This window comes from Cibotium barometz, chromosome 12 (assembly GCF_041138505.1).
Source record: "Cibotium barometz isolate CiBa-2024 chromosome 12, ASM4113850v1, whole genome shotgun sequence".
NCBI lineage: Eukaryota > Viridiplantae > Streptophyta > Polypodiopsida > Cyatheales > Cibotiaceae > Cibotium > Cibotium barometz.
Window position 1 is genome coordinate 6464939 of NC_141057.1, and position 27402 is coordinate 6492340.

Sequence of the window (27402 nt, forward strand, 5' to 3'; positions counted from 1 at the left end):
AATCTCGTTGTGCTAGTAAGGGGGACTTTTACACAAAACGAGGACAAAAGTTTCCTCTTTTCTCGAATTGATGTAGAAGATAATGGATATAGGAGAACGCAATGTGTCCACACGAGTTGATTTTTGGACTAAACTAACTAATGGAGTGCAATATATCAATGGTGGACTTGAGAGTGGAATGTGATAAAGTTGTATAGTTTGAAATTGGTTAGAGTATAACAAAAACACAGCGGACAACAACAAGCAAGGTCATGAAAAAGAGAGAGAAATGCAAATAATAGAACTGTCTTTGCAGTCTTTGCAGAGAGGAGTAAGGTCAAGAATGATAAGAGGGCTAGAGAATAGTACATTTCTTCATCCCATCGATTATTACCAATAAATTCATATGCACTGATGGCACACCTATGGGTTTAGTAAAGAAGCATCAGTTCTATTGAAAATGCCTCCCCAATACACTCTCTTTGTGGTGACACAGAAGTTGATGTGTAAAGGAGATTCAAGGAATCTACTCAGAATCGCCTTCTAAAGGTATGATTATAAGGCGATAATCATGAACTTTCCCTAACAAGACTTGAAGCAAATAATTGTTGAACATGATGAAATAGTATACCAACACAATAGAGATGGAGAGGGAGCAGAAGGACCAAATTCCACATTGGAGCTTGTTATATTCACCACTAGAGGACGTCTCTTGGAGCACATTTGTGGAAGCTTTGAAAAACACAAAACATAGTATGATTGAAAAGACAAAAACTTGCGAATTAATAAAAATAGTAGGTACAAATTTAGAAAACACAATATGGTCCTCATCAATCACATGGACAATGTGTACATTCCATACTAAGTAAGAACAAGTTCGAGCCTAGAAACATCTTGTTCATCAATCACATGGATTGCGAAGATGGAATCAACACATTGAGATATTGCAGTTACATAGGTGACACATAAAACAACTTTGAATATCACGTGCATAAACACACCTTAGAGCCCACGAAAACATGCAAGAGAAACAGTCCACCCCACACACAAAGACAATGCATGCATAAAGGCAAAAGACGACATATTGAGAAAACTACATTGAAAAGATTTTAGTGTAACTAAAGGTTAGTGGTGCTTGCAAAATTCATTACCTTATACAATACAACTTTTTCACAATTGTACTTTTTATAGTCAAGTAATGCAATTGCTAAAGCCAATGATTTACAAGAGACCATTTAGTCATGCTCACCTGTTGTTGGATGTTACCTTTGTGTGTTGTTGTGTGTTTAACTCTCTCCTCAAATTCATCCTTGTATAAATTAATCACACAAATCTTTTTCAAAATTGATGTTTAGAGAAATACTCAATAGCAATTCATGTAATAAAATTAGTTATTTATTCGAAAATCCCATAGGCCCCTACAACTTGGCGAGCAGCCCGTTGCATCCAGTGTGTAAAGACATTTGATGGCCGGACGGCCGCCCATTGAATCTAAGGATGTAGAATGTTGGAGTTGAAACCCATTCTGTCTTGGAGGGAAAAAGATCAAAAGCCTCCTGTGGGGCGTCGTATCCGCCTTTTCTCGGAAAAAGCCCTAATCTTCGAGCTTACTGTTGTTGCATCAGCATGAGGCTTGTCAGGTAACCCCTCTCTTAACTGCAGAGTTTCGTCTGTGTCCTCCCCCCCCCGCCCTCTCCTTTTTACTTGCCATGTATTTAAATAAAAGATTTTAGATGCGTAGAAAGAGCATGTGAAATGGTTTTTCCTTAAATTGTTTTGAGTTGTTTTTCTCTTCTCATTTCTGTTTTGGGCTCGACCGAAGAGCTTCTAGGGTGAATTCCTGCACTGTAAAGAGGCTTTGGAGTGCTAATGCTAGATTTTGTTCACTATTGGGCAGGTTTTTGATGAAACTGAACAATGAAACTGTTTCCATAGAGCTAAAAAATGGGACGATCGTGCACGGTACCATTACAGGTAACGATCTTGTGCTGAGTCAAGCTGGTTTATCCAGCCTCCAGTTTTTTATCCATAATTTTAAACCATTCAATTTTATTTCCATGGCTCCTTTTACCTCCTAGATGTCTTGAGACCATAGGAGTCTTGAGTCATAGAGTTTTGTCCGACAGGGCATGGATTCTGGCATAGCACTTTCCATTTGGTCTACAATTGGAATTTACATTCCACGCAGAGACTCAATTTAAGCTCTCCTGCACCAATACCCTTAGGAAATGTGCCCCCATGCTGTAAACTAAGTTCATGCTTACATGCCATTACCAGTATCTGGAAACCAAGCCCCACCATGGCTATAAATGGATGTAGCTCAACAAGGGGTCATAGGTGATCGGGAAGGCTGATGTGAAGGTTACTTTCAGAAGAAGGAGCCTACAAAACCTAGTTTGCTGCGTATGGGCGGTAACGCCAAGTGTTGCTATGTGGGAAACTCCAAGAATGCAGGAAAATTTATTGCCAACAAGGACCCATTTTATATAACAATTAGCCAAGTGTGGGGAAAATTTATGACCAAGTCCCAAGAGGTCACCCATCCGTGTTGTGTTCACGCCAATGTGCACTTAACTTGGAGGTTTCCACAAATTGTCTAGCCATCTAGACCCCAAAACCTTAAGGTGATGGAGGACCTCTGGTCTTCGGCACCACTTTTCTCTACAATCCCCCTTTGTGCCAGCTTGTCCACCTTTTCTTAGCTCAGCGGTTGAACTTTTTTCCATGTTTTCATGGCTTCAAAGACTCAACTTGGCTACTCTTTAGTGACTCAGAGGTTGCACTTCAACCCATGGCTTTGATACCATGTTAGAAAGTGGGTGGGGGGCAAGTCTCAGGAGGTCACCCATCCCAGTTTGCCCATGCCAATGCGCAATTAACTTGAACTTGAAGGTTTCTACAAATTGTCTAGCCATCTAGACCCCAAAACCTTAAGGTGATGGAGGACCTCTAGTCTATCCATTTTGTGGAAATCTCCTAGTGCTACACTTTGGCACCACTTTTCTCAACAGGGCTACGAGTTTGGTGCCAGCTGAATACCACACTTGCCCACAATGAATTACAATGTAGAGAAGCACAAGATTTTACTTTGATATCATGAGTTTTTTGTGTAGTAGGGTTTACTCTTCTTTAGAGTGTAGGGCTTTTTTTACAATTGTACTTGTCAAAACGTCCCAATTGATTGGAAAGGTAGCGATTTGAAAATAAGCATTGAGTCTATAACATTAACCTGGTATTATACAAATAGCATTGAATTGCAAGTATGCCAAAGTACTCACGTTGGTTCTTCAAATTTGTGGAATGGTGGCGGCCTACAACCCAATGCAGGTTGTTTTTCTTAAACGCATTGTATATAAAAGTCGACCTTTTTAGGGGATATTTTTAGCATAGAGAGCTTTTTTTTATCAATATGAGTTACGTATGTATATCAACAATTATTGATAGCTTCATATGACTCTTCAAATTTTTATTTGTATCTTTTTCTAAGGAACTTCAAACAATCGGAGTCACTATAAAAGTACCTTTCAATAAGCTTAGATTTGGTAGTGTTAGTAGATAGAACAGTCACTTGATTTAGCGACGCAATCAATCTACAAGTTGAGTGTGTTACACAAAGTGCAACACTTGTGTTCCCACACGTGGAGTTTACATGTGATTTTACAGTCACATCCTTGGTTGTTACACAGACATGATTTTGGGTGTGAAGTGGTTGAGATAGTACAACGATAGGTTGAGCGGGATGGTAAATGGACTTCAATATTGTGGACATACTACACCGAACAAGTGTAGGCCGTAAGGATGGACTCTAGGCATTTTCATTGTGAGCCCTTGTCTAGGGACAAATTGTCAGCGATACCTTCAATGTTGTGGACATACTACACTGAACAAGTAGCGATACCTTCAACGTTGTGGACATACTACACTGAACAAGTACAAGGCCCTAAGGTCAAACACTAGGCATTGTCATTGTAAGCAAGTTGTTGGGTATGCCAAGGGGTGGAAAGAGTTGTGCATGTCTTGCACACATTAGTGTCGTGCCCATCTCGCACATAATTTTAACCCTTTTGTATGATATAATGTAGTTGTGGTGTCCTAGGTACTTATTGGGCCAATTGGTTTGGTGTTTGGCACACCGTATTGGTCATTGTCAAGAGTCGTTGTCTTGGTTTGTACAAACCCAAACATGATACTAGTGACACCACCTTTAGGGGGAAAAGACTAAGGTTTGTGGGCAGCCTTTTGGCCACCCAAAAAGGAGGGCCATGGAGGGTGTGGGTGCCCAAGGCCATGGGCAATGGCCACATTTGTGGGGGTGCCCACCCAAAACACCTTTTGGAATGCTTTGCACCCTTCAACCACACACTTTAGGTCACATCTTTTATATGTGGCTATTGTACTCTTTTTATTATGATCAATATATGAGCAAACGTGTTTCTCTCTCTCTCGCTCACGCTTCCTGTTGGTGTGCCTTCCAAAACCCTAACCCTAACAACCCTTTCCTACACATTCATTGATCAGTTAGTCCTCGTTGAGTCATTGAGAACTTAGGAGAAGTGCCACCATTGAGTATCTCTATTTAGCATTGTATATACTTCATGTTAGTAACAAATGGTAGATTAGGTCATCTCTCTCTACTTGCTGATGCATGGGTTTAAGTCTTTGATTTAGGTGCTAATTGCAATCAATCAATTCATAAACATGCTTCCGCAAGCACCCATGTTGCATTGGTATCAAAGTGTCGGGTTTTGATGGAAGAAAGGTTGCATTTTATTTTTCCCTATCATAAGGGCGCGGACATCCATCACGAAAAACCCCATCGTCATCAACGTTTTCACTCAGGTTTGTGTTTTTTCCCATCAAGGTTGCGTTTGGCAAATTCTATACTAGATAACTCTTGTATGTGTAAGGGGCGCTCAGCCAAAGGGCAAGAAAGAGGGCTAAATGCACCAAGTAGAGGGTGGACAAAGCAAGCAAGCAAGGCGGCCCGTTGGTGCTTCAAACATAGCCAAACAAGGTCCAGTGGTGGGCACTCATAGGTGAGATCTAGGAGAGCATAAGGGCGGCAAGATTCAACAAAAACGCAACCCTATTTAGGTTGCAAGAAGGTAGTTATCCATAGTAGCAAAACGCATCAGAAGAGCGCCTCAAGGGGGTGCTATAGGTCGACCAATTTGTGGATGGAGGGAAAAGATAGAAATAGGGTAGCGTTTATACATCTAGGTATATGTGACTTTCTTGCTTAAGCCGAAGGGCTACACCTCCCTATCCAAGCCAGGCAGGTACACCTTTGTAGAACTTGGAGTTTCAGTAGTTGTCAAAGAGCCCTTTGGTTTCCTGGTAGAAAACATGGTCCACCAACATCAACCTCTACAAGAGCATAGTGGAACCAAATAGAAAGAGATGGGTGAGGAGATTATCCAGTAGTTGGAGAGCTATCTCTTTTTGACAAGAGATCCAAGCAAGAAAAGCAGCACATAGTGGTAAGTCCATCCATAGATGAAGCTCAAGAGGAGGGAGTGTACAAGGATGTCGGAAAGCTTTCAAGAGGAAGTGGTATTAGTGAGACAGAGTCCTCTAGTAAGGAGCAGATTCTGGAGGATAAGTCCAAGAAGCAAACACTACTAGGCATGGAGGTGATCCTGACAAATGGCGGAGATAACCCACCCCAAAGTCCATTCCAGTTTCCAAGGACAAGGAGTCGTCATCAAGCTAGTTTTAGACTTTTCTCTCCAAATTCATTCAGGAGGAAGATGAACGACTCTACAATGGTGTCTACCATGCTAGCTGAGCATCCAGAGGCAGAGGGGCTAGTTCTTGTGTCCGCAATTCTCGAGGAGGGAGTGGTAGTGACATTATTGGAGACAGCATGTCCACACACCTACGAGTATGCAGGGCACAGTTGGACATAAGATAGCAACTGACAACATGCAGAGTTAGAATTAAGCACAGAGGACACATTGCCACGTGGCAATGATGATGTGGCATTGGTGATGTGGCAATCAGGTACAATTGGTCGACAACTACTACTGGCCGACTATATTCATCTACTTTTCTTAACGTTATACTTTGTAGAGCGTTTCTTTGTAGGCAAAGTGCTAGCCAAGAGTGAACAGTAAGCTAGGAGTGAACAATAAGACATTGGGCTGTGATTTGCCATCTTCATTCTCAACCACATCTTGTACTTGAATTTCAGTTGTATTACTTCTTCTTGTACATAATGCAAAGCAATAGTTTAGGACTCTTGTATGTGCTGAATGTGTGATTCCATCGCAATCTTCTTTCTATCTTTGGAAAACCCTAGCACATAGGTGCAACTATTCCATAGTTGGTTTTAGAGCCTAGGGAACCTACAAATTTCTTTTCTTTTGTGGCACCCGTGTGCATTCAGGTTTGGGAAGAGTGAATGTTTGTGTTCTCTTCACTGTATCTAGGTTATTTGGGGAGCAATCTCAATGCCAATGCACTCTTCCAAGGGGCTGTAGGAAGGCTGCAAGACTGAGGCTGAATTGGGACTGCTTCTAGGCTGTATGGGACTGTAGAAGCATGGGTTTTCCTTCACCCGGGAGGATGGAGAACAAACGATGACTAGATGTATGCTGAAATCTGCTGTGAGACTGAGAAGGCTGTAGGCTGAAGCGCTTCTTCACAACGATTGCTGAATGTTGATGATGATGCATTTTTTGGTTGGCTGAATGCTTGAATGAATCAATGAATGATGAAATCGCTTGCTATTTATATGCATGAACATGGCAGGTCGGCTGAGTGGCTAACGTGCTAAATATGATATATATGCTGTTCTATAAAGCTTTAATGCTGGCCGACTGGGTATAAAGGCTGCCGACTAGAGACTAGGGGCTAAGGCTTATGAAATGGATTAAATACTATGGCTAAGGGAAGGTTCACATGCACATGAGATGAATGCTATGCAATGCTGATCATGACCTAATGCAAACCCTAAGGCTTCTACTAACCTCTATATGCATGAATGATTCTCTTGAAGTGGGTTAAGGGACTTGATTGATTGACTGACACTCTATGGTTGAGGAAAGACCTACATAGCTCGTGCTTGACATATCCCGGATCGGGGCTTACAATGGGGCCAGGGTATATGACAAAAGAGTCCTACTGATGATGAGCCATCTTGTCACCATGCACTATAGTGTAGAGTGCATGTGACATTTGTTAGGGTTAGGGTTGTACACAAACAGACACAGAGAATGTACAGCAGCAAGAACACTCTCAAGAGAGAGATGGTGAGTGATGCTCACACAAAGAAGATAGCATACAATTTGTGGAGCTTGGGGATTGACTCTACAATATCAAAATACAATAAATGAGTGGTGTCTTTTCACACCTAATATCCAAGGGAAAAACCCAAAGGGAGAAAAGTGCCCTTGGTTAGCCACATGTCCACATGTGGCACTACTCATAGCATATATGCCAATAAATACCTCCTACAGTGGCAATGTGAACCTGTACAAGGTGTGAGCAGATCACTCTCTGTAGGAGAGTAAGCCTAAAGCTTTGCGGAAAGCTTCAAACTTCTTTAGGCAACGCCTTCGTGAACAGATCTGCAACATTGTCATGTGTAGAGCAGTAAGATAATGAGATCTCCCTTGCATGAATCCTCTCCTTGACATAATGATAATGAATCTTTATGTGCTTAGTATGTGCATGAAACATTGGGTTTCGTGCCACGGCTATAGCACATTGTCAGTGAGTATGGTGGTGGGTGTCTGCTGACACTCATGAAGACCAGTCATCATCAATCTCCTCAGCCATACACAATCTATTGTGGCTGTAAAGGTTGCCTTGTACTCAGCCTCACAAGTAGATGTGGTAATAGTGGGCTGCTTTTTGCTCAACCATGATATGCATGAATGTCCCAAAAAGAAACAATTCCCATTGGTGGATTGTCGTGTATCATAGTCACTAGCCCAGTCGGAATCCGTGTAAGCGTGTAACTGCAAGCTGTCCCCCCTAGGATATACCAATGCAAGATCCAGGGAGCCCTGAAGATAGCGGAAGATTCGCTTCACTGCATGCTAAGCTTTGTACTTGGGTTGTGCATAAATTTGCTACATTGGGAAACCCCAAACTGAATATCCGAGCGTGTGTTGCATAAATATATGAGGCAGTCCACTTCTTGGTTGTAAACCCTCATATCAAAAGGCTCTCCAATATCATACATGCTCAATTTCAGCCCTGGCTTCATTGGAGTAGAGATGGGCTTACAATCTTGGAACCCAAATTTGTGCAACAACTTTTGAATGTACTTTGATTGGTGTACATAAATCCCAATATCTGACTGCACCAATTGTATGCCTAAATAATAATGCAACAATCCCAAATCTGTCATCTCAAATGATGTTTGCAATTGAGCTTTGAATGCTGAAATTTTATCCATATCATTCCCAGTTAGCAACATATCATCCACATAAAGAATGAGCATAATCAAAGTGCCATGATCCTCTTTCACATAGAGGGTGCTCTCCGTTGGACTATTGCAAAATCCTTGCGTGGTCAAATAAGTATGTATCTTCTCATACCAAGCTCGGGAAGCTTGTTTGAGACCATAAAGTGCTTTTCGAAGCTTGCATACTTTGTTTTCATGACCATGCATCACAAAACCAATGGGTTGATTTACATACACTTCTCCTTGCAAATTCCTATATTGAGAAAAGCTGCTTTTATGTCCAATTGATGCACATTTCATCCATGATGGGCAGCCAAGGCAACAACACATGTAACTGTGGCCATACGAGAAGTGGGTGCGAAAGTCTCATCATAATCAATGCCTTTTTTCTAGGCATAACCTTTGGCCACTAGCCTGGCCTTGTACTTGTCAATGGTACCATCAAACTTTCTTTTCAACTTGTAAATCCACTTTTTGCCAATGGGCTTCTTGCCAGCAGGCAAGTCTACCGAATCCCATGTGCAGTTTTTATGGATAGAATCCATCTCATTTTGCATGGCTTGCATCCAATGCTCATCCTCATGAGCCTCATCAAATGGATCTGGCTCATCTGCATCACAAAGTGTACTCATGCAAGCAACATTTGCATGTTCTCTTGCATTACGTGAATCAATCTGAGTCTTGCTACCAAGTGGAGCTGAAAGTTTGCTCTCCTGTAAAGTACGGAGCAGCCAACGAGGAACAACTCTAGCCTCTTCCGTTACTGTTCGCTCTCGCTTCACTGCATCCTCCACATTTTGAGGTGTAATGAGCTCATTCATGGGCTGATTTTGAGCACCCAAATGCTGTCCATTAGGCAAAGTTGATGGCTAATCTGTTGAGCCATCAATTCCCAATGGGAGAAGTCCTTCAAACATGTCAAGTGGGCCTGAAGGTGGCCGTCCAAAAAATTCAGCCAATGGCTGGTCTGAATTTTCAGCAAATACAACATCTCTGCTGTCCAAAATCCTTTGTGTGGAAGGATTAAAGAGATGGTAGTCTTTACTGCCACTTCTATAATCCACAAATATGCACTTCGTTGCTTTGTCATCAAGCTTACCTCTCAATTGCTGAGGTACATGTGCATACATCCAAAAACTCTAAAGTGATCAACTTTAGGTTTCCTTTCGTGCTAGGCCTCATGGGGCGTTATGGTTTTCAACGCTTTGGTAGGGCATCTATTCAACGCATGTGTAACACACATTATTGCCTCTATCTAGAATTTGTGAGGCAAGCCTTTGCCTTTAACCATGCATCTAGCTATTTCCATCAAAGACTTGTTCTTTCTCTCAACAATATCATTTTGCCGAGGAGAATATGGCATCGTGCATTGAAGCTTTATGCCTTTTTTTGCCATAAAAGCTTTGAAAGCAATGGACATGTATTCCGCCCCTCGATCTGTACGGAGGGTTTGCACTTTGCAACATGTTTGATTTTCAACTTGTGCCACATCAAATTTTGCCTTCAAGGGATACACCCAAGCAAATTTGGAGTAGTCATCGATAAAGGTTACAAAGTATAGATGCTTTTCAAAAGATGGTGTCTGCATAGGACCGCACAGTGATCGCATAGGACAACACACATCACTGTGCACAAGCTGTAATTTTCGGACAGCCCTTGTTGATCCCTCTTTTGGGAATGCAGTTCTATGCATATTACCCAATATGCACTCTTCACATACATGTTTTGGTGACAATTCTACATGAGACATATTTTGTACCATGTTATGCTGCATGGCGGATGTAAGAGTGGTAACCACATGAGCATCATGCTCTCTCCTGTTAAGTTGATATAACCCATGGTACAATGTGCTGGAGGAGACGGACAACAAGTTCTTCTTAATCCCTGGCACATACAATACATCTGGAAGACATAATTTTGCACCATCTGTCGTTGTGAGGATCACCTCACCAACACCTTAAACTGGATAAGAAGAATTGTTTGCTCATGTTACTTGCTTGCCATAAGCTTCTTAAACAAAATCCTCCGTGAGGTAATGTGTTTAGAAGCAGCACTGTTAAAGTACCACGTGTCGTGTCTTTCATTGACATTGAGAGACATATGTCCCAATGATGCATCATAACTGCAAGTAAGGAAAGTCCACTCATCATGCACAAGATTTGCTGATGCATCATATTTCTGTGCAGGTGATGAAGAAGAATCTACAGCCATGCCGCTTTCCTTTTTCATCTCCGTTGCAAGTCTCTTTCTGCACTCATTTAAGTAATGACTTGGCTTTTTGCAGTAGTGACCATAGTACCATAAAAACGCGTTTCGTCCAGTCGAAATGCAACAAAACGTTTCTGTCACGAAACGTTTCGAACAGGATGAAACACGGGCATCGAAACGGTGTTCCGCCCAATTTGATACTAAGGTCAAAAAACGGGTAATTTTTTTTTTCCAACTTTTGCTTCGCTTCTTCATGCATCCTTCTTGTTTCGGGTCCTTGTTCGCTGCCGCGTCGTCTCCTCCACGCCTCCACACTTCCTTCGCTTCTTCTCCTCCACGCCTCCTCTTCCCTTCTCTTCCTTCGCTTCTCCTCCTCCTCGCCTCTTGTTCGCTTCTTCTCCCTCTTCCCTCTTCCTTTTCCCTTCTCCTCTTTCTCTCTTCTCCTCCACGCCTCCTCTTCCTTTTTCTCCTCTTCTCTCCTTTTCTTGCCTTCTCACCTCCTCCTCTTTTCTCTTCTTCCCTACCAACTTGCTTCTTTCCTCCTCTGTCTTTCTCCTATTCTTACCCAAATTTTGAAAATACAAAAAAATCTACTCCCAAAATCATGGATTTCACAATATCTCCCCCAATCTCTCATTAATTTGGCATTTTCATGCTCAATTTTTGAAATTTTCAGATATTTCTGAAGTATCTCTCCCAATCTCTCATTAATTTGGGCATCTTCATGCTTAATTTCTGAAATTTCTTAAGTATCTCCCCCAATCTCTCATTAACTTGGGCATTTTCATGCTTAATTTCTGAAATTTCCAAAAATTTCAGATTTGAGAGCCTTCAACTGCAAGTCCCAACCCTTCCCCATCATGGCTCCTCGTCGCAAATCCCCTAATACACGTGACATTTGGGGCCATTCGGTGCTCATTCACAAGTATGGGACATCCGGCACAAAATGTGTGGTTTGCAAGTTTTGTGGAGAAGTTCAACGAGGAGCCGCAACCCGTGTGAAGGCACACTACACATGGGAAAAGTCACAAGGAACACATAGGTGCACTCATGTTCCAGAAGGTGTCTTTCTTGCCTATGGCGGTTCACCATCAAAGTTTGTAGAAATACGAGCACTTCTCCATTTGCCTTTGTCTCCGGAGGTCATCAATGCAAAGGTGGAAGAAGCCAAGCAAAAGGAGGCATCAAGAAGACCACCGAGTGTGGGAGCATCAACATCGACACAAACCTCTCATCAAGGGTGTAATATGCGGAAGCTTCGGAGAAGAATCAGTAACTTCAATACTCTAAGAATTCAGCACTCTATTCGCGCGACGGGAATTAATGCACAAACTGGAAGGAGATGTGCAGAAAATAGAGAGAGAAGGGAGAGATGGAGAGGACATAGTATTGGGTCCCAATTACCCTCTGTAGGGCCCCCACCACGGATGGTGTATTTGCTTTATTAGAATGATGTGAATTTGAAAAGAAAATACAGAATTCTTGACCTTTCTTGGCTGGGAATCCTTGCCCTTGACCTTCAGAAGTCCACCCCTTTGCTTAGCAATTCCCTTGGCTTTTCTAGCCCTTGATTTGCTTGAGCTCTTGGTGAATAATGAGATGAATGAATGGGATTGTGGGCTAAGCCTTTTATACTACTCCTCATGAGCAGTCGGCCAGTACTACAGCAGTCGGCCAGCATTAAATGCTCCCACGACCAGAAAATACAGCAATAAATACTATTAAATGCTGCGCATCACTTTGTTGCTTGGCTGGGCACTTGCGCACATGGGAAATAGGGTTGGGCACTTAGGCGCCTGCTGCCTAGGAGGCTGGGCACTGAGTGCTCCCTGTTTTGGAGGCTGGGCAGCCTGTATGGGCTGCCCCATACTTGCCTTAAACCTCTCCAAGAGCTGGATAAGCAGTCGGCTACCCTTGGTCTACCCTTGGGCCTGTCCTACAGCCCCTCCATGGCCTACCCATGGCTGGTGGGTACAGCCAAGGCCTTCCTGGCCGTCATGGGGGTGGTTCCACACCATTCCCATGCCCACACTAAGATCCGGGGTAGCCCTATGGGCTGGCCCCTTGTCCTAACCACTATCTACTCAATGATCTGGCATCCGGTATCATACCAGATACACAGAATCATTGACATCATTCTAGAGGGAGACTCACAGCGCGGACTGGCACTGTTTCATGTGCAGGACAGTGCACATCTAACCTCGGACGACTGAGATGGATCCCTGGTTGACTCGTCCCGGATTGGGCTCACATGGGACCAGTTCACCATCCTAGGTCCTGTTTCATGTGCAGGACAGTGCACATCTAACCTCGGACGACTGAGATGGATCCCTGGTTGACTCGTCCCGGATTGGGCTCACATGGGACCAGTTCACCATCCTAGGTCCTGCACCTTCTGTACAGAAATGTCTACGTGGTATCCAAGTGCGGGATGCATGTGACATCCCCTTCTGCTTAACTTGACGGAAGCTGCATAGCCTCCAAATAATCCGTCAATAACGTCGGATAGTCTTCGAAAAACTCTTTGTCGAGCCATACTGTTTCATGGGTTCCTCGGTCCTGAAACTTTGTGAGGAACTGTCGTAATCTTCGGCTTGAGCCATGCTTGAAACGGTGCAGAAGGACTTGTTCTGGAACCATAACTTCTGCTTCATCCACAATGTCTGGTTCCGCTTCGTCTTTGATCTCTGAAGGGGTTGGACCTGCATATGGCTTTAACCAACTGACATGAAATACATTGTGCATAGTCCAACTCGGAGGTAGCTTTAATTGCATAGACACCTCATATATCTTTTTCCTGATGGGAAAAGGTCCGAAGCTCCTGAGAGACAACTTTGGGCATCGCTTGTCCACCTGCTTCAATCTTTGCTTCATAATCCGAAGATAAACCCAATCCCCTACCGAAAACTTCATATCCTTTCGGTCTTTATTGGCCTGTCGAGTGTAGATCTCTTGCGCTTTAGCCAATCTGTCCTTTACTGACTAGACTCCGTCGCTCTGTTCGCCTTCGATATCCATTTAGCCTCTCGAGAATATAGTCAATTCGAGGCATCGGGAATCTGCTCTTGATAGTCAGCTTGTTGAGTGCACGATAATCGACACACAAACAGGAAGACCCATCTTTCTTCTTGACAAATAAGATCGGTGTTGCAAATGGTGACATGCTGGGGCGGATGAAGCTAGATTGCAACAATTCTTGGAGTTGGCGGTCCAACTCCGATTCCATCACAGTTGCATAGAAACGCGTTTCATACAGGTTCGAAACGTACGAAACGTTTTGAAACGTTTCGTCCTGTATGAAACACGTTTCATACATCTGAAAGGGAGCAAGGAAGGTGGTAGGTGATGCACAGGTGCAAGAGCTACAGGCTTGAGGCTTGAAGTGAAGGCAATAGGCAAGGAGAAGCAGAAACGATGAGCCACAGAGAGGGAGAGAGAGAGTGAACTCGTTGAAATTGGGGAATGCCCACGTTTTTTCTTCTTGGGCCTTCCTTTATTAATAAGTGACCTTTTTAAAGTATTTGGCCATGTTCAATGTGAACATGGCCAAGGCTTTTAAACTTTAATAAAAGCCTTGTACAAAGTATATACAAATATACATGGGTCATTTAGGGCTTTAACCCCAACAACCTCCCACTTAAAGGCATAAATGGCGCCTTTAAGCTAAGTCACTCCCACCATCTGTATGCATAGCTGATGATGTGCTTTGGGTAAGCACTTAGTGAGAGCATCTGCAGGATTTTGTGACGTATGAACCTTAACAACTGTGATAAGGCCATCCTCAAGCACTTCCCTAATGAAGTGATACCGCACGTCAATATGCTTTGTGCGCGCATGGAACATGGCATTCTTTGCCAGACATATGGCACTCTGGCTATCACAACCAAGCATAGGTGCCTTGTCAGGCAAACCAAACTCACTGCATAAACGTGCCAACCATATGGCTTCTTTGGAAGCCTCAGTGGCTGAAATATATTCAGCCTCTGTAGTAGACAGTGCAACTATCTTTTGTAGTCTAGAGCACCATGAGACAGCACCTCCTGCAAGAGTATATACATAACCACTTGTGGATTTGCGTGTATCCACATCACCAGCCATGTCAGAGTCACAAAATCCCTTCAATTCCAAAGGACCCTTACCATAACAAAGGCATTTGTTTTTAGTCCCTTTTAAATACCTCATAATGGACTTTACTGCATCCCAATGCAATTTGCCTAGATTAGCCATAAATCGGCTCACAACTCCCACTGCATGGGCTATGTCAGGCCTAGTAGCAACCATAGCATACATAAGTGAACCACAAGCTGATGCATAAGGAACACCTTGCATATCATTGGTTGCCTGATCAGATTTGGGGCAATCATCCTTGGAGAACTTAACATATGGCTGTAATGGCACACCAAGAGGCTTTGCATTAGCCATGTTAAACCTGTCCAGCACCTTTTCAATGTATTTTTCTTGAGACAAATACAATATGCGCTGGTCCCTTTGCCTTCTAATCCTTACTCCAAGAACATGTTCAGCTGCCCCAAGGTCTTTCATGGAAAACGCAGATTTCAGCTGCTGTTTAAGAGCATCAACAGTGCTTCTTTTCTTCCGAGCAATCAACATATCATCTACATAGAGCACAAGAATGATAGGGCTGCCATCCTCATCAAATTTTGTGTACAAACAGTGATCTGCATGGCTCCTTTTGTACCCATGTTTGAGCATGAAAGCATCAAACTTTTTGTACCATTGTCTAGAGGCTTGTTTCAGCCCATACAAGCTTCTTTTAAGCCTACATACCAAATGTTCCTTTCCAGGAATAACAAAACCCTCAGGCTGCTTCATGTAAAGTTCCTCATCAACATCGCCATGCAAGAAAGCTGTATGCACATCCATTTGGTCTAATTCCAAATCAAGGGCAGCCGCTATGGCAAACAATACACGCAAAGTGGTCATCTTCACTACAGGAGAGAACACTTCCTGAAAGTCTATGCCCTTCGTTTGGGCATATCCCTTTGCAACCAGCCTTGCTTTATACTTGGGTTTTGCATCAACTGTCTTGATTTTATACACCCATTTGTTAGGAATGGCTTTCCTTCCCTTGGGCAATTCCACCAAGTCCCAAGTATCATTCGAATGCAAAGCTTTGATCTCTTCCTGCATAGCAAGCTCCCACTTCTTACTGTGCTCACATGTCTTTGCCTCTTTATAAGTAAGAGGCTCCCCCTCATCTGTCAGCATAATATAATGCAAAGAGGGATCATATCTACTCACATTCCGCCTTGGACGAGTCGACCGCCTTACCCAATGATCCACATTCTCTGGCAATGGGTCTACATCAGGTGGCACAATCAAATCATCAACAAGGGGCTGCTGTACATCATTTTCAGCCCCGTTTTCAGCATTGTTATGTGGCTGCAAATGCCCTTCAGGAGCCTCATTTTGCTGTCCAACATCATCTGGCTCAAACACCACTGGTTCATCAACATTTTCAGTCATATGTGGTGCATCCTGAGGGTCAAAATCAGGCCTAATAGGTGGCTATACATGCTGAAATTTGACCTTTTTATGGTCATCCTTAGAGGCACAATTGTTTTTAAGCAGCTTTGCCTCATTAAAAACAACATCCCGGCTGCGCACAACCTTTTTGAGTTGAGGTAACCAAATCCTGTAGCCCATTTCACCTTCTTCACCGTATCCCATGAAGAGGCCTTTAATGGACTTTGCATCCAACTTACTCCTCAACTCAGGTCTTACATGCACAAACGCTTCGCAACCAAAGACGCGTAAGTGATCATATGAAGCAGGTTTGCCAGACCAAGCCTCTTCAGGGATGTCACCTTTCAAAGACATGTGAGGGGATCGATTACATATATGCACTGCAGTTTTTAGAGCTTCTCCCCAAAATCCATGAGGGAGATTAGCTGTGGACAGCATGCATCTCACCCTCTCACATAGAGTCCTATTATATCTTTCAGCCACACCATTAGAAGAGGGGCTGTATGGAACAGTAAGCTCCCTCTTAATGCCCAAATTTTCACAAAATTTATTAAATTCACCACTTGTGAACTCACCCCCATTATCCGTACGCAAGCATTTCAGCTTTCTACCTGTTTGGGTGGTCACAAATGCATGAAACTTCTTAAACGCAGCAAAGGCTTCATCCTTAGATCTGAGCAAATGAACCCAAATTTTTCTAGAATGATCATCAACAAAGGAAACAAAGTAGTGTGCACCCCCCATAGATTTGGTAGGCATGCTACAAACATCAGAATGTACAAGATCAAGCACATTAGATTTGCGAGAGACACCGGAGTAATAAGAACTTTTCACTTGCTTGCCATATTGACATTCATTACCAAAGTCAAGCTTTGTGCCTTTAGTATCAAGCTTATTCAAATTACAAAGCTTAGTAAGGCCTTTGTGGCTCATATGGCCAAGCCTCTTATGCCACAACTCCATATGTGAGTTAATTTCAGCCAAAGCAATAAATTTGCCCGACAAGGCCTTTCCATGCAAGCAGTAAAGTGTCCCTTTCTTTGTACCTTTCACAATCAGCCTTGAGCCTTTAGTCATTTTCCATGATCCTCTCTCAAACAAAATGCTGTAACCATGCATATCCATCTGTCCAACAGAAAGCAGACTCTTCTTGATTCCTGGCACATATCTAACATCATGTAAGACAAGCTCATTTGTGCCATCTGTGGAAAGATGCACAGTGCCAATACCCTCAATGGAACATGCATGATTGTTTCCCAGGTATACATGGCCATGGCTGCCTGCAACAAAAGTAGAAAAACACTCCTTGATAGGAGTCACATGAAATGAAGCACCGGAATCGACTATCCAAGTCTGGGATAATGCATCATTAACAGTCAATAAAGCATCAATTAGATCACACTTGGTGATCTGCATATCCTGTGTATGAACATTGAGAGAGGCATCAAGCTCATGAGCATCATCGGCTGACAAAGTGGCACATAAGATGTCTTCTACATCTGACAGCTCCTCAATAACAACACTAGAGGCCACATTGGCCTTCTCCTTGTTCTTTGGGCTGTCCTGTGCATCTGTCTTGATCTCCTTCTTCTCTTTCTTTTTGTCTCCACCACTCTTCTTCCTTTCCAACTCTTCCTTATAGTACCTGCAGTCAGGTTTCTTGTGACCTTTCCTGCCACATTGATAGCATGTCACATCACTCTTGCCTTTGCTGGCATTTCCCCTTTCTCTACTCTTACTCTTACTCCTTTGTGCATAATCAGTCTTCTTTTCTGTCCTGCCTCTAACCATGTTGGCTGAACTGCCACCCTCTCCACTTGCTTTCCTCCTGATTTCTTCGTTCAATATAGAACCCCTAACACCATCAAAGGTCAAATTGGGATTGTTTGACAATGAGACCACCAAAGTCTCCCAAGAATCAGGTAGAGTCATCAGCAAGAAGATAGCCTTGAGCTTATCTTCAAAAGGGGGCAAACCTGAGTCCTGTAACTGAGATAAAGTACCTGTAAACAACGACAAGTGCTCTGTAGCGCTCTTGGACTCATCTAACTGCATGCCAACAAGTTTCCGCATCAAATGCACCTGATTAACTGGGGTCGTATTCTCATACGTTGCCTTCAATTTCTCCCACAACTCAAACGCATTGACAAGACCCTTGAGGTCTACCAAGATCTCGTCAGAGACGGCCATTTTAATGTAGGTAATGGCTTTCTTGTTCAATGTAAGCCATGCTGCATCTGACATATCTTCTGGCTTCTCTGCTTCAAGTGCCCTGTCACAATCTTTAAGGAAGAGGATTCCTTGAATCCTATCCTTCCAAAGATCAAAACCTGTTCCCTCAAACCGCTTGATCTCAAAGAGATTCTTGACGTCAGAGGAAGTCGATGCCATAGTTGCACAAACGAGAGGGCTTAAGTGCTGAAATTTTTTGGGCAAACTGCACCAAAACCGAACTGTAGCCTCACCGCAATGTGCACAGCAACTCCAAAGGGTCACAGGAGCAAATCGAGCCAAAATATGCAAGTTTAGGCAAGAATAATCAATTCTGAATTTTCTGCGCAGAAAATTCAGCAAGCTGATTTTTGCCCAAAAACAACAAAAATTGTTGTTTTCTACCTCACAAAGCGTACATAATGCAAAAGCACAGCCTTTGGGAGCATATGTAGGCAAAAGCCCCAATTTTTAGCATAAATGTGCAGCAAGTTGACTCGAAATAGGCATTTCGCATCCAAAACTTGCTTAATGCTCGCAAATTACATCAATTAATACATTCCCCAATCGAAATACATCACATGTACATTTGCATAAACCTGCGCAAATCTGTAATTTGCTGTAAAAACCCTGTTTTTGACCTGTTTTTCAGCAAATTTGGCCGATGTAGGGTAGTAGGGACCATGTACAAGTGTTCCCACAACTTAATACATCAAGATAAAACCTGCACTTCGCTGTAATAACCTGTTTTTGACCTAAAAACAGCCTGTTTTGGGCTGTTTTGTCAATGCCGGCACCCGTAGGGACCCGGAAAACAAGGGGCTTCGCGATGGAAAGCAATTTTGTCGCGATAGAAACCCTTTTTACTTGCTGTCCAGCCACCTGCTCAGAAATTTGGGAAACCCTAGAGGCTCTGATACCAGTTGAAAGGGAGCAAGGAAGGTGGTAGGTGATGCACAGGTGCAAGAGCTACAGGCTTGAGGCTTGAAGTGAAGGCAATAGGCAAGGAGAAGCAGAAACGATGAGCCACACAGAGGGAGAGAGAGAGTGAACTCGTTGAAATTGGGGAATGCCCACGTTTTTTCTTCTTGGGCCTTCCTTTATTAATAAGTGACCTTTTTAAAGTATTTGGCCATGTTCAATGTGAACATGGCCAAGGCTTTTAAACTTTAATAAAAGCCTTGTACAAAGTATATACAAATATACATGGGTCATTTAGGGCTTTAACCCCAACAACATCATGCATATTTTAAAAACCTTAAAAAACGTTTCCTTTCGTGAATCGTACGGCGAAGTTCATTCATGCTTCCCAGTGGCGGCCGCTTGTGAGTTTGCCGATTTGTGTGCCATCCTTTGATTCCTTCCATCGCTTGTGTCGGCCCGCTTGCTCCTTGGTGTCCTTGGGCCTTGTGGAGGTCTTCCAAAGGGGTAATGTCATGTTTTGCTTTAAGTTGGTTTTCTCTACACAACTCACAAAGCAGCACACTTTTTTCTCTTCCATCAATATTTATGGCATATCTTCCACGGTCCACCCTTGCTCTATTGAGATTAGTTTATGTTCTATGTCGCACTTGCAGGGCCAACAATCTGCATTTATCCCCGCCTTGTAGGATGCCTCGAACAGGTGATTCTCTTTGGAACAATGTCACCTTCGAGTCTAGATATGGTGGCTCGGGCTCCGGAAAGTGGAAATGTAACTTTTGTGCTGATAAGCACCATGGCAGTGTCACCAAGCTGAAGGCACATTTGTCACAAACAAAGGGTTTCGGCATTGGGCCATGTAAGCATGTGCCACAAGAAATCTATGACAGCCTCAAGGCTTGGAAGGCCATGCAGCTAGGTATCCCCCTTGAGGATATCCCCAATCTGGGAGAGCCTGGAGCACGTCAAAGTGTCTCCAAGAGGACTCGCAGTATCAGAGAGGAAGATACCAGTGGTGAGGTTGTAGGTGGTGTTGCAGGTGGTTCTAGCTCGGCACCTCCAGCCAAAAGAAGTAGTCTTCCAGTGTTCAAGAAAGGACATGTACAAGCAGGGATGCAAAAGGCTGCCGTGAAAGAGGCAACGAGGGAGTTGATGAAGTTGTTTATTCAATGTGGATTATCCTTCCACATTGTCAGGACTCCTCGATGGAAGCTTGATTGGGTGAGCCATGTATTTTCAGCTGCATCTACCATGGTGAACTTTGTCACAAAGAGGCCAAAGGTTTTGAGCATGTATAGGGCCAATAGTGATCTTGAGCTTCTAAAGCCCTCCAAAACTCAGTTTGCATATATGTTTATTGTGGTGGAGAGACTAGTGAGAGTGCGACATGGCTTATTACGCACTGTTGTGTGTCGTGAATGGACAGCATGGGAGGACAAGGATGAATCATGAGCCCAAGTCTATAGCATTCTCTCGTATGGTCATGAGAGATACTTGGTGGCAGGATACAGAGGGACTTGTGAAGGCACTTCAGCCCATGTATAGTGTCCTTCGGCTCACAGACATGGAGGGAAGTACCATTGGGCTGCTTTATGAGTTCATGTACATTGCCTTGCAGGAGTGTTCAAGGTGACTATTTGCATGGATTCATCTAGTGAATACAACGATTCACTTATCCAAGGTCCACCAAAGACGACATCATACTCAAGGGATTTTAGGGTAACATGGAATGTAAATTCCATATCGCCCATCGATTGTTTGAGTAGTGTATCTAATTAAACCTGGAACTTCAATGTTTTGTCCATTGGCTCCTCTTGCAAGACTATTGCTTGTAGGGATGAGTTTAGGTTGTCCCAATGACACTCAAGTGTCTATTGTCACGATGTTATGTTGTAGGGAAATCCAACCATATAGAATTGGTGAAGCTCTCAATGATTTCACTACCTTGTCGCGTACAGGTGCTCACCCTTGGGCTTTAACTTTAATCTTTGAGTCTTTCTCTTGAGTCTTCCTACAAGTTATTTTATAAATCTTGATCTCTTATGTATGTCACATGTTACATGTAGAGTTCAAGATATTAAGGAGATCTGGAATCGGCGTTGGGATTGGTTTCATAGGCCAATCCATGCTGTTGCTCACATTTTGCATTCCCTTTGGAGGAATGAGGCGCAATACCTCAATGAGGAGCTAGAGTCAGGATGGATCGAGTACATTACCAAGTTGGTGGGAGTGGGAGGGGATATACAGCTTATGAGAAAGCTCGAGGATGATTTTCTCATTTACCGCAACGGTAGCCATATGTTTGGGCGAGCTTTGCTTAGGGAGACACAGTTGGAGCCAGTGTCTTGGTGGGAGAAATACGGTATTGGGACACCCAACTTGGTAAGATTTCTTGATTCTTGAATCTTGTATCTTTGTCTCCTGAGTCCTACTCTTTCAAAATCTACATTCAAATGCTACTCTCTTTTTGACTCTAACTTAACATTCTTTTTTGTACAATGTAGAGACGGATTGCATTGAGAGTTCTCTCCCAGGATTGCAGTTCAGGGCCTTGTGAGAGAAACTGGAGTACATGGGCTCTTTTTCACACGAAAAAGAGAAATAGACTCTCCTCAACACAATTGGAGAGGCTTGTCTTTTGTCATTGCAATCTCCGATTGCTAGAACAAAAGGGTCATCCCATTGAGCCTCGCCAAGTGAATCCAGATAAGATTGATATCATGAAGTGCAAGGAGATTCACGATATTCTTGAGGAGGGGAGAGACATCTATTCTATGCTCTATGAGGAGATCATGGCTCCGGCTCGCACTACACGATCTTCTCGAGAGGCTAGTACTAGTGGTGCACCTGCACCTCTAGAGGATGAGGCATTTGAGGACTCGGCTACCGGCAGTGACCTTGAGAGTGAGGCTGCAGAGGCAGAAGATGCAGATGAGGATGAGCATGAGGATGCAGATGAGGATGCAGATAGTAGCTAGCAGCTGCTAGTATCATTTTATTTGGACATGTTATTTAGTTTGAACTTTGGACATGTTATTTATTTTGATCTTGGATTTTGAGTCATGACTCATCACCCACGTGGTGATTCTTTTGATTTCTGTTTAGTCATCAGTGATCACCCACGTGATTTGTGATATCATCATATCTTACATGTATTTTGTTTTTATTGAAATGAATTTAATGTGGTCTCTTATAAGTTATGTCAACAGTTTTTTCTTTTGTATATTTCAAGTAAAAAATATACATGTTTTTTCTATTTTGTATGAAATCTTTTTGTACCCGTTTCTTACCTTTTATGAAATGTTTCAAAACGTACGAAACCCGTTTCATACCTGCCGTTTCTGAAACGTTTCATTACATTGCCTTGGAAAGCCGATACGGAAACTTGCTCGAGGGTTCCGAGCCTAGGAGGAGGTCAATCTTGTGGTCCTCCGGTCTGGACGGGGGGAGTTGGTGGGGAGAGAGGCTGTCCCGAAGAAAAATCTTTTGGAACTTTTCGTGGAGAACCGAGTACTTCTCGGAAGCACTGGCCACCGTCTGGGCTGTCTGGATGTAAATCATTGCACACTGTGCGCCTTTTCGGACTGCTCGCTTAGCGTGCAAGTGGCTTATGAGCGAAAAGTTCGGAATTCCTGGCTCACACTTAATGGTCACCGGGGCGTGCACATTCCGATTGATCTGGAATGTGTGCTTGTCCCACTTGACATCAGGAAGAAACTTGTGAAACCACTGAATACCCAAAATTATGTCTGCTCCTACAAGAGGGGCAACCATAAAGTCACGCACAAACTCTATGCCCTGAATCACTAACTTAGCACCTAGAGCTTCATACTTGACGCTCGTTGTCATGCCTGTGTTAAAACCCTCAACCTGTTTGTCCACCGAAGTCAAATCGAAACGGGCACGCCTAGCAGCCTGTTCCGTGACCACATCCTCCGTGCTACTGCTGTCAAACAAGACAACAACTCTCTGGCCACCTATGTAGCCAAAGGACTTGAGCAATTCGTTGTGCTCATACTACTGGTCATGGGTGTCCTGTTGCTTATCTTCGAGCTCCCGACTAATAATTGCTCCAACTGAAGCATCCGGGTTTGATTTAATTGCATGATGATGCGTGTTTTTTGGGATTTGATTGGAAAGTGTGTCTTATTTCTGGATGACATACTGGTTTTTTCAGCTATGATTGAGCAGCATGACGTTGATGTGGAGAAAGTCCTTAAGTTGTTAGAAAGCAACAAGCTCTACGTCAATGAAAAGAAGTCGGAATTTTATCTGTTCCAGGTACATTACTTGGGATATATAATTAGTGTTGAAGGCATTCGATTTGATCCGGCTAAAGTGGTCGAGATTGTCAAATGGGAAGTACCTTAGACAGCCTATGACATCAGATCATTTGTGGGTATATGCCAGGCATATTCCACCTAACATCGACAAGTTTTCTGACCTTTCGCCAGATCTCACCGATCTGCTAAAGGGAGTGAAAACAAGAAGGCAAAAGATCCGAATGACTCCACGAGCGTTGGAGGCATTCCAGAACCTCAAGGTGGCTTTATCAGTAGCGCCTTGTTTAGATCTTGTCTCGTTAGAGGACCCATTTCAAGTGATCACCGATGCAAGTAATATCGCTATTGGAGGTGTATTGCAACAGAATGGTCATCCAATAGCTTACATGCTTCGTAAGTTACTGCCCGTCGAGAAGAACTACTCAGTTTATGATCGTGAACTCCTAGTAGTGATACAGGTCTTGAAACATTGGAAACATTTCCTGTATGGCCGTGACTTCGAGGTTCGCACTGACCATCAGGCATTACGTCGGATTCAGACAATGCCAAGTGCACAGTGGAGTGATCGACAACATCGCTAGAGTCAAATATTCCACCAATTCGGTGGTATGATTGAGTACCTTCCAGGAAAGACCAATCTAATGATCGATGCTTTGAGCAAGAAGGGACAAGTGCCTACGATTCAGACCACTAGACTTGACCTTGTTGGTACAGGACTAGAGGACATGAAGCACACGTACGCGGATTCCGAGGAATTTGGTTCTCAGTAGAAACAGGCATTGGATGTCACAGAACCATGCCACTTTTTGATACGCGATGGTTGGCTTTTCTACAAAGGCCGACTATGTGTCATGAAGTCGTTCAGGGCAGCTCTTCTCCATGATACCCATGACGCCATTACAGGTGGTCATAGGGGCATGAATTCGACTCTGGAGAAATTAGAACAGCAATACTATTGGCCAAAGATGAGGCGTGATGTGTTTATATATGTACAACGCTGTGACATTTGTCAAAAGATGAAAGCGCCTCGTGGAAAGAAGATAGGATTGTTACAGTCCTTGCCAATTCGTGAGGGTCCTTTCCAGGACATTTCTATGGACTTTGTCACAAATTTGCCTCCTAGTCCGAGTAAGAGTAATACGCAGTGCTTAACTATTGTTGATAGGTTTAGCAAATTCGTTATGCTTATTCCTTGCAGGGCCAATGTGACCGCCGAGGATGTTGCCCAGTTGTTTATTCGACATTGGTACTCGATTGGCGGGATTCCTAGAACCATAGTGTCAGACCGAGATGCCAAGTTTACCAGTCATTTTTGGAGGGCATTGTTTGATAATTTTGGTACTAAGTTGAATTTTTCCAGTGCATTCCACCCACAGACAGACGACCAGACAGAGATATACAACCAGTTGGCCTTTGATGTGCTGAAGTGTTATTATCGACACACTGCTTTTATTATTAAGCCTTTAGCCATTATTAGACTGTGGTTAGCTTTTTATTGACTCCTATGGCTGGGAAGAGAGTCACTAGCTATCTAACGTGGTCATTGACCTCAAATTCGATGCAGGTTATTCTAACACTAATGGATTCTAACGTTGACACATTTAATAGACGAAATGTGAAGGTTTGGTGCTGATATATTTCAAATGATCATTGACTTGATTGGGGACTTAAAAAGAAAACAAAAAGTATCTCATGCCACTTCATAGGGCTAGTTATGTTCCTACACTCCTTGTGACAAGAGGCACATGCATGAGTAGGAACAAGTCTATGAACATGCAAGGTTGTAGCCTGAGAGTGGGCTGGGTGATAGCCCACCACATATGGCTTCACTTTAACACCTCAAAAAAGGAGGTCACAAGCTCTTCATTTGACCATATTATTTTCCTAAGGCCAAGCTTAATATGATGTGGGATTTCTAAAATCTTGGCCTTTTTCTCATTTTCCCCTAACACTCCTTTAAGCTGTTCTCAACCGCATTGGAAAGCATTGATTGGCGAGTTGGAATGCAAGTGTCTGATACGGCTCCTCTTGGGCAAAAAATGTGAGAATGTGATTGGGACTTAACATTGTCAAGAATTGAGAACCTTGACGGACACTCAAGACTAAATGCAATTAATTCTCTTCCTGTGAACTGTAGAGTATGGACAACACTTCTTTCATATTGCAGAGGTTGCCTCTTATGATCAGACACAAGATCCTTTCACATAAGTGAGGTCTACATGGCAGGCAGAGTGTGGAGTGGAGTGGACAGACAGAGGAAGGGGTTGTGTGGGCTCCAGAGTGCTGTATCATGGAGGAGAGGACACAACAGATACCAGGGTGGGTGTGAAAGGCACTGAGGCACTTCAAAGTCCAGATTTGATTCATGATACGATCCCATCTTAAGGAGATTACTGTCAGATCCTGATGGGCTTCAGTATGGGAAGTTAGACATGAAAGGAGTCTTCACCTTTTGGTTGCCAAGTGGCAAACTTATAATCTGACATCGAAGAATCCTACTTGTGAAAAAATACACTGGGTTACGAAGTGTGGGCAAAAGCGAGACACAGGCTATGCACAAGGAAAGGGAGGCAGGGTTAAGTACAGGCAGCCAATTGAACCAGTTTGGGCGGGAACATCTAGCCGTGGTCAGGTAGATCAATAGCTAGCTTGACTAGTATGGTGGCGGGCCCAGTAGTAAAAGCTCTCCGTCATTGATAGTTGACGGCCTTTGGATCCCCACAGCATTCACCGCACATATATTCACGGTGGAACGGATTCTCAGAAGTATTTTAGCTTGCTGTGACTTTGTGCTTCATTGGTTCTCAAGTTCTTTCTTATTATTGCTATGTGCTGCTGTGTATTTGAATGTTTGAGGTGTAGTATTGATTGGGAGTCATCATGTTAACTACAAAACAGATTTTGTGCTAATGCTGTTTAAAACCGATCAGGTGTTGACATCAGTATGAATACGCATCTGAAGACGGTAAAGTTGACCTTGAGGGGGAAGAACCCTGTCACTTTGGATCATCTTAGTGTTAGGGGTAACAACATACGGTATTATATTCTTCCTGACAGCTTGAACTTGGATACTTTGCTCGTTGATGATACCCCAAAAGCACGACCAAAAAGGCCAACTGCTGGTAAGCAAATACATGTCTGTTAAGGAATGAGTGCTTTTGTCTATCTTAGCAATTATATAATGATCAGGAAGCTATGCCAAGTACTGGACTTCCGTATAGAGCTTGTGATCTTTAGGTTTGGAAAATCAATTCAAGTTACTGCAATATGTTAATGGACATTGGCTGTCTTTGCAGGAAAATTATTGGGCAGAGGAAGAGGACGAGGCCGTGGTAGGGGGCGAGGACGTGGGCGCTAGACTTTTGTGGTTTATTTGGGGTGTAGTGTCTCTATGGACAGGGAGCCATGCCCCAATTTTGTTAGGTTTCTGAAAGGCTATGTCTTTGAACCTGACTATTGAGCTTGATGGTTGTGCAGTTATCGCCATAAGAAATCTACATAGCTATTTTTGCTTATTCTTTGGGATATGGCCCTAGTCTCTATACATTGTTCATCTTACTAAGGTTTTGCCTGACTTGATAGCAATTCTCTAATGCTTGGTTTTCTTTTATTGCCAGAGGCATCCTTGGCTTTGCTTTGGAGCTCTATTCAGAGCTAGCTGCATCTTATAATTGGGTTAATGATGTTCTAGATAGTATGTCCATTTCTTGAAGAGGGCATACGATTGAGCTGATACCTCAATGTTTTTGGATTACTAATCCGTTGCCACATGATTAGCATGCTTTACTTGAGTAGGGACTTGGTTTCAGACTTCTCTTCATTTCTGTCAGGTCATTAAAATTTTTTTGTTTCCTATGTGAATGCATGCTTATCTGTGTCATCTAGGAATAGGAGAAT

At 43.2% G+C, this 27402-nt stretch overlaps 1 protein-coding gene across 1 annotated transcript; it reads left to right on the top strand.

The window, feature by feature from the left end:
• Positions 1-1471: 1471 nt before the first annotated feature.
• Positions 1472-27088, top strand: LOC147632995 (small nuclear ribonucleoprotein SmD1a-like). Its single transcript, XM_086806008.1, has 4 exons — positions 1472-1619; positions 1877-1953; positions 26436-26627; positions 26802-27088. The coding sequence occupies exons 1-4, from the start codon at positions 1606-1608 to the stop codon at positions 26861-26863; spliced, it is 345 nt and encodes a 114-aa protein (XP_086662134.1). The 5' UTR covers positions 1472-1605; the 3' UTR covers positions 26864-27088.
• The last annotated feature ends 314 nt before the right edge of the window (positions 27089-27402 follow it).

Excerpts from the sequence above, each read along its gene's own strand:
- LOC147632995 (XM_086806008.1), top strand. Across the intron at positions 1,954-26,435 it reads CGTGCACGGTACCATTACAG|GTGTTGACATCAGTATGAAT; the intron begins GTAACGATCTTG and ends AAAACCGATCAG. Across the intron at positions 26,628-26,801 it reads ACCAAAAAGGCCAACTGCTG|GAAAATTATTGGGCAGAGGA; the intron begins GTAAGCAAATAC and ends CTGTCTTTGCAG.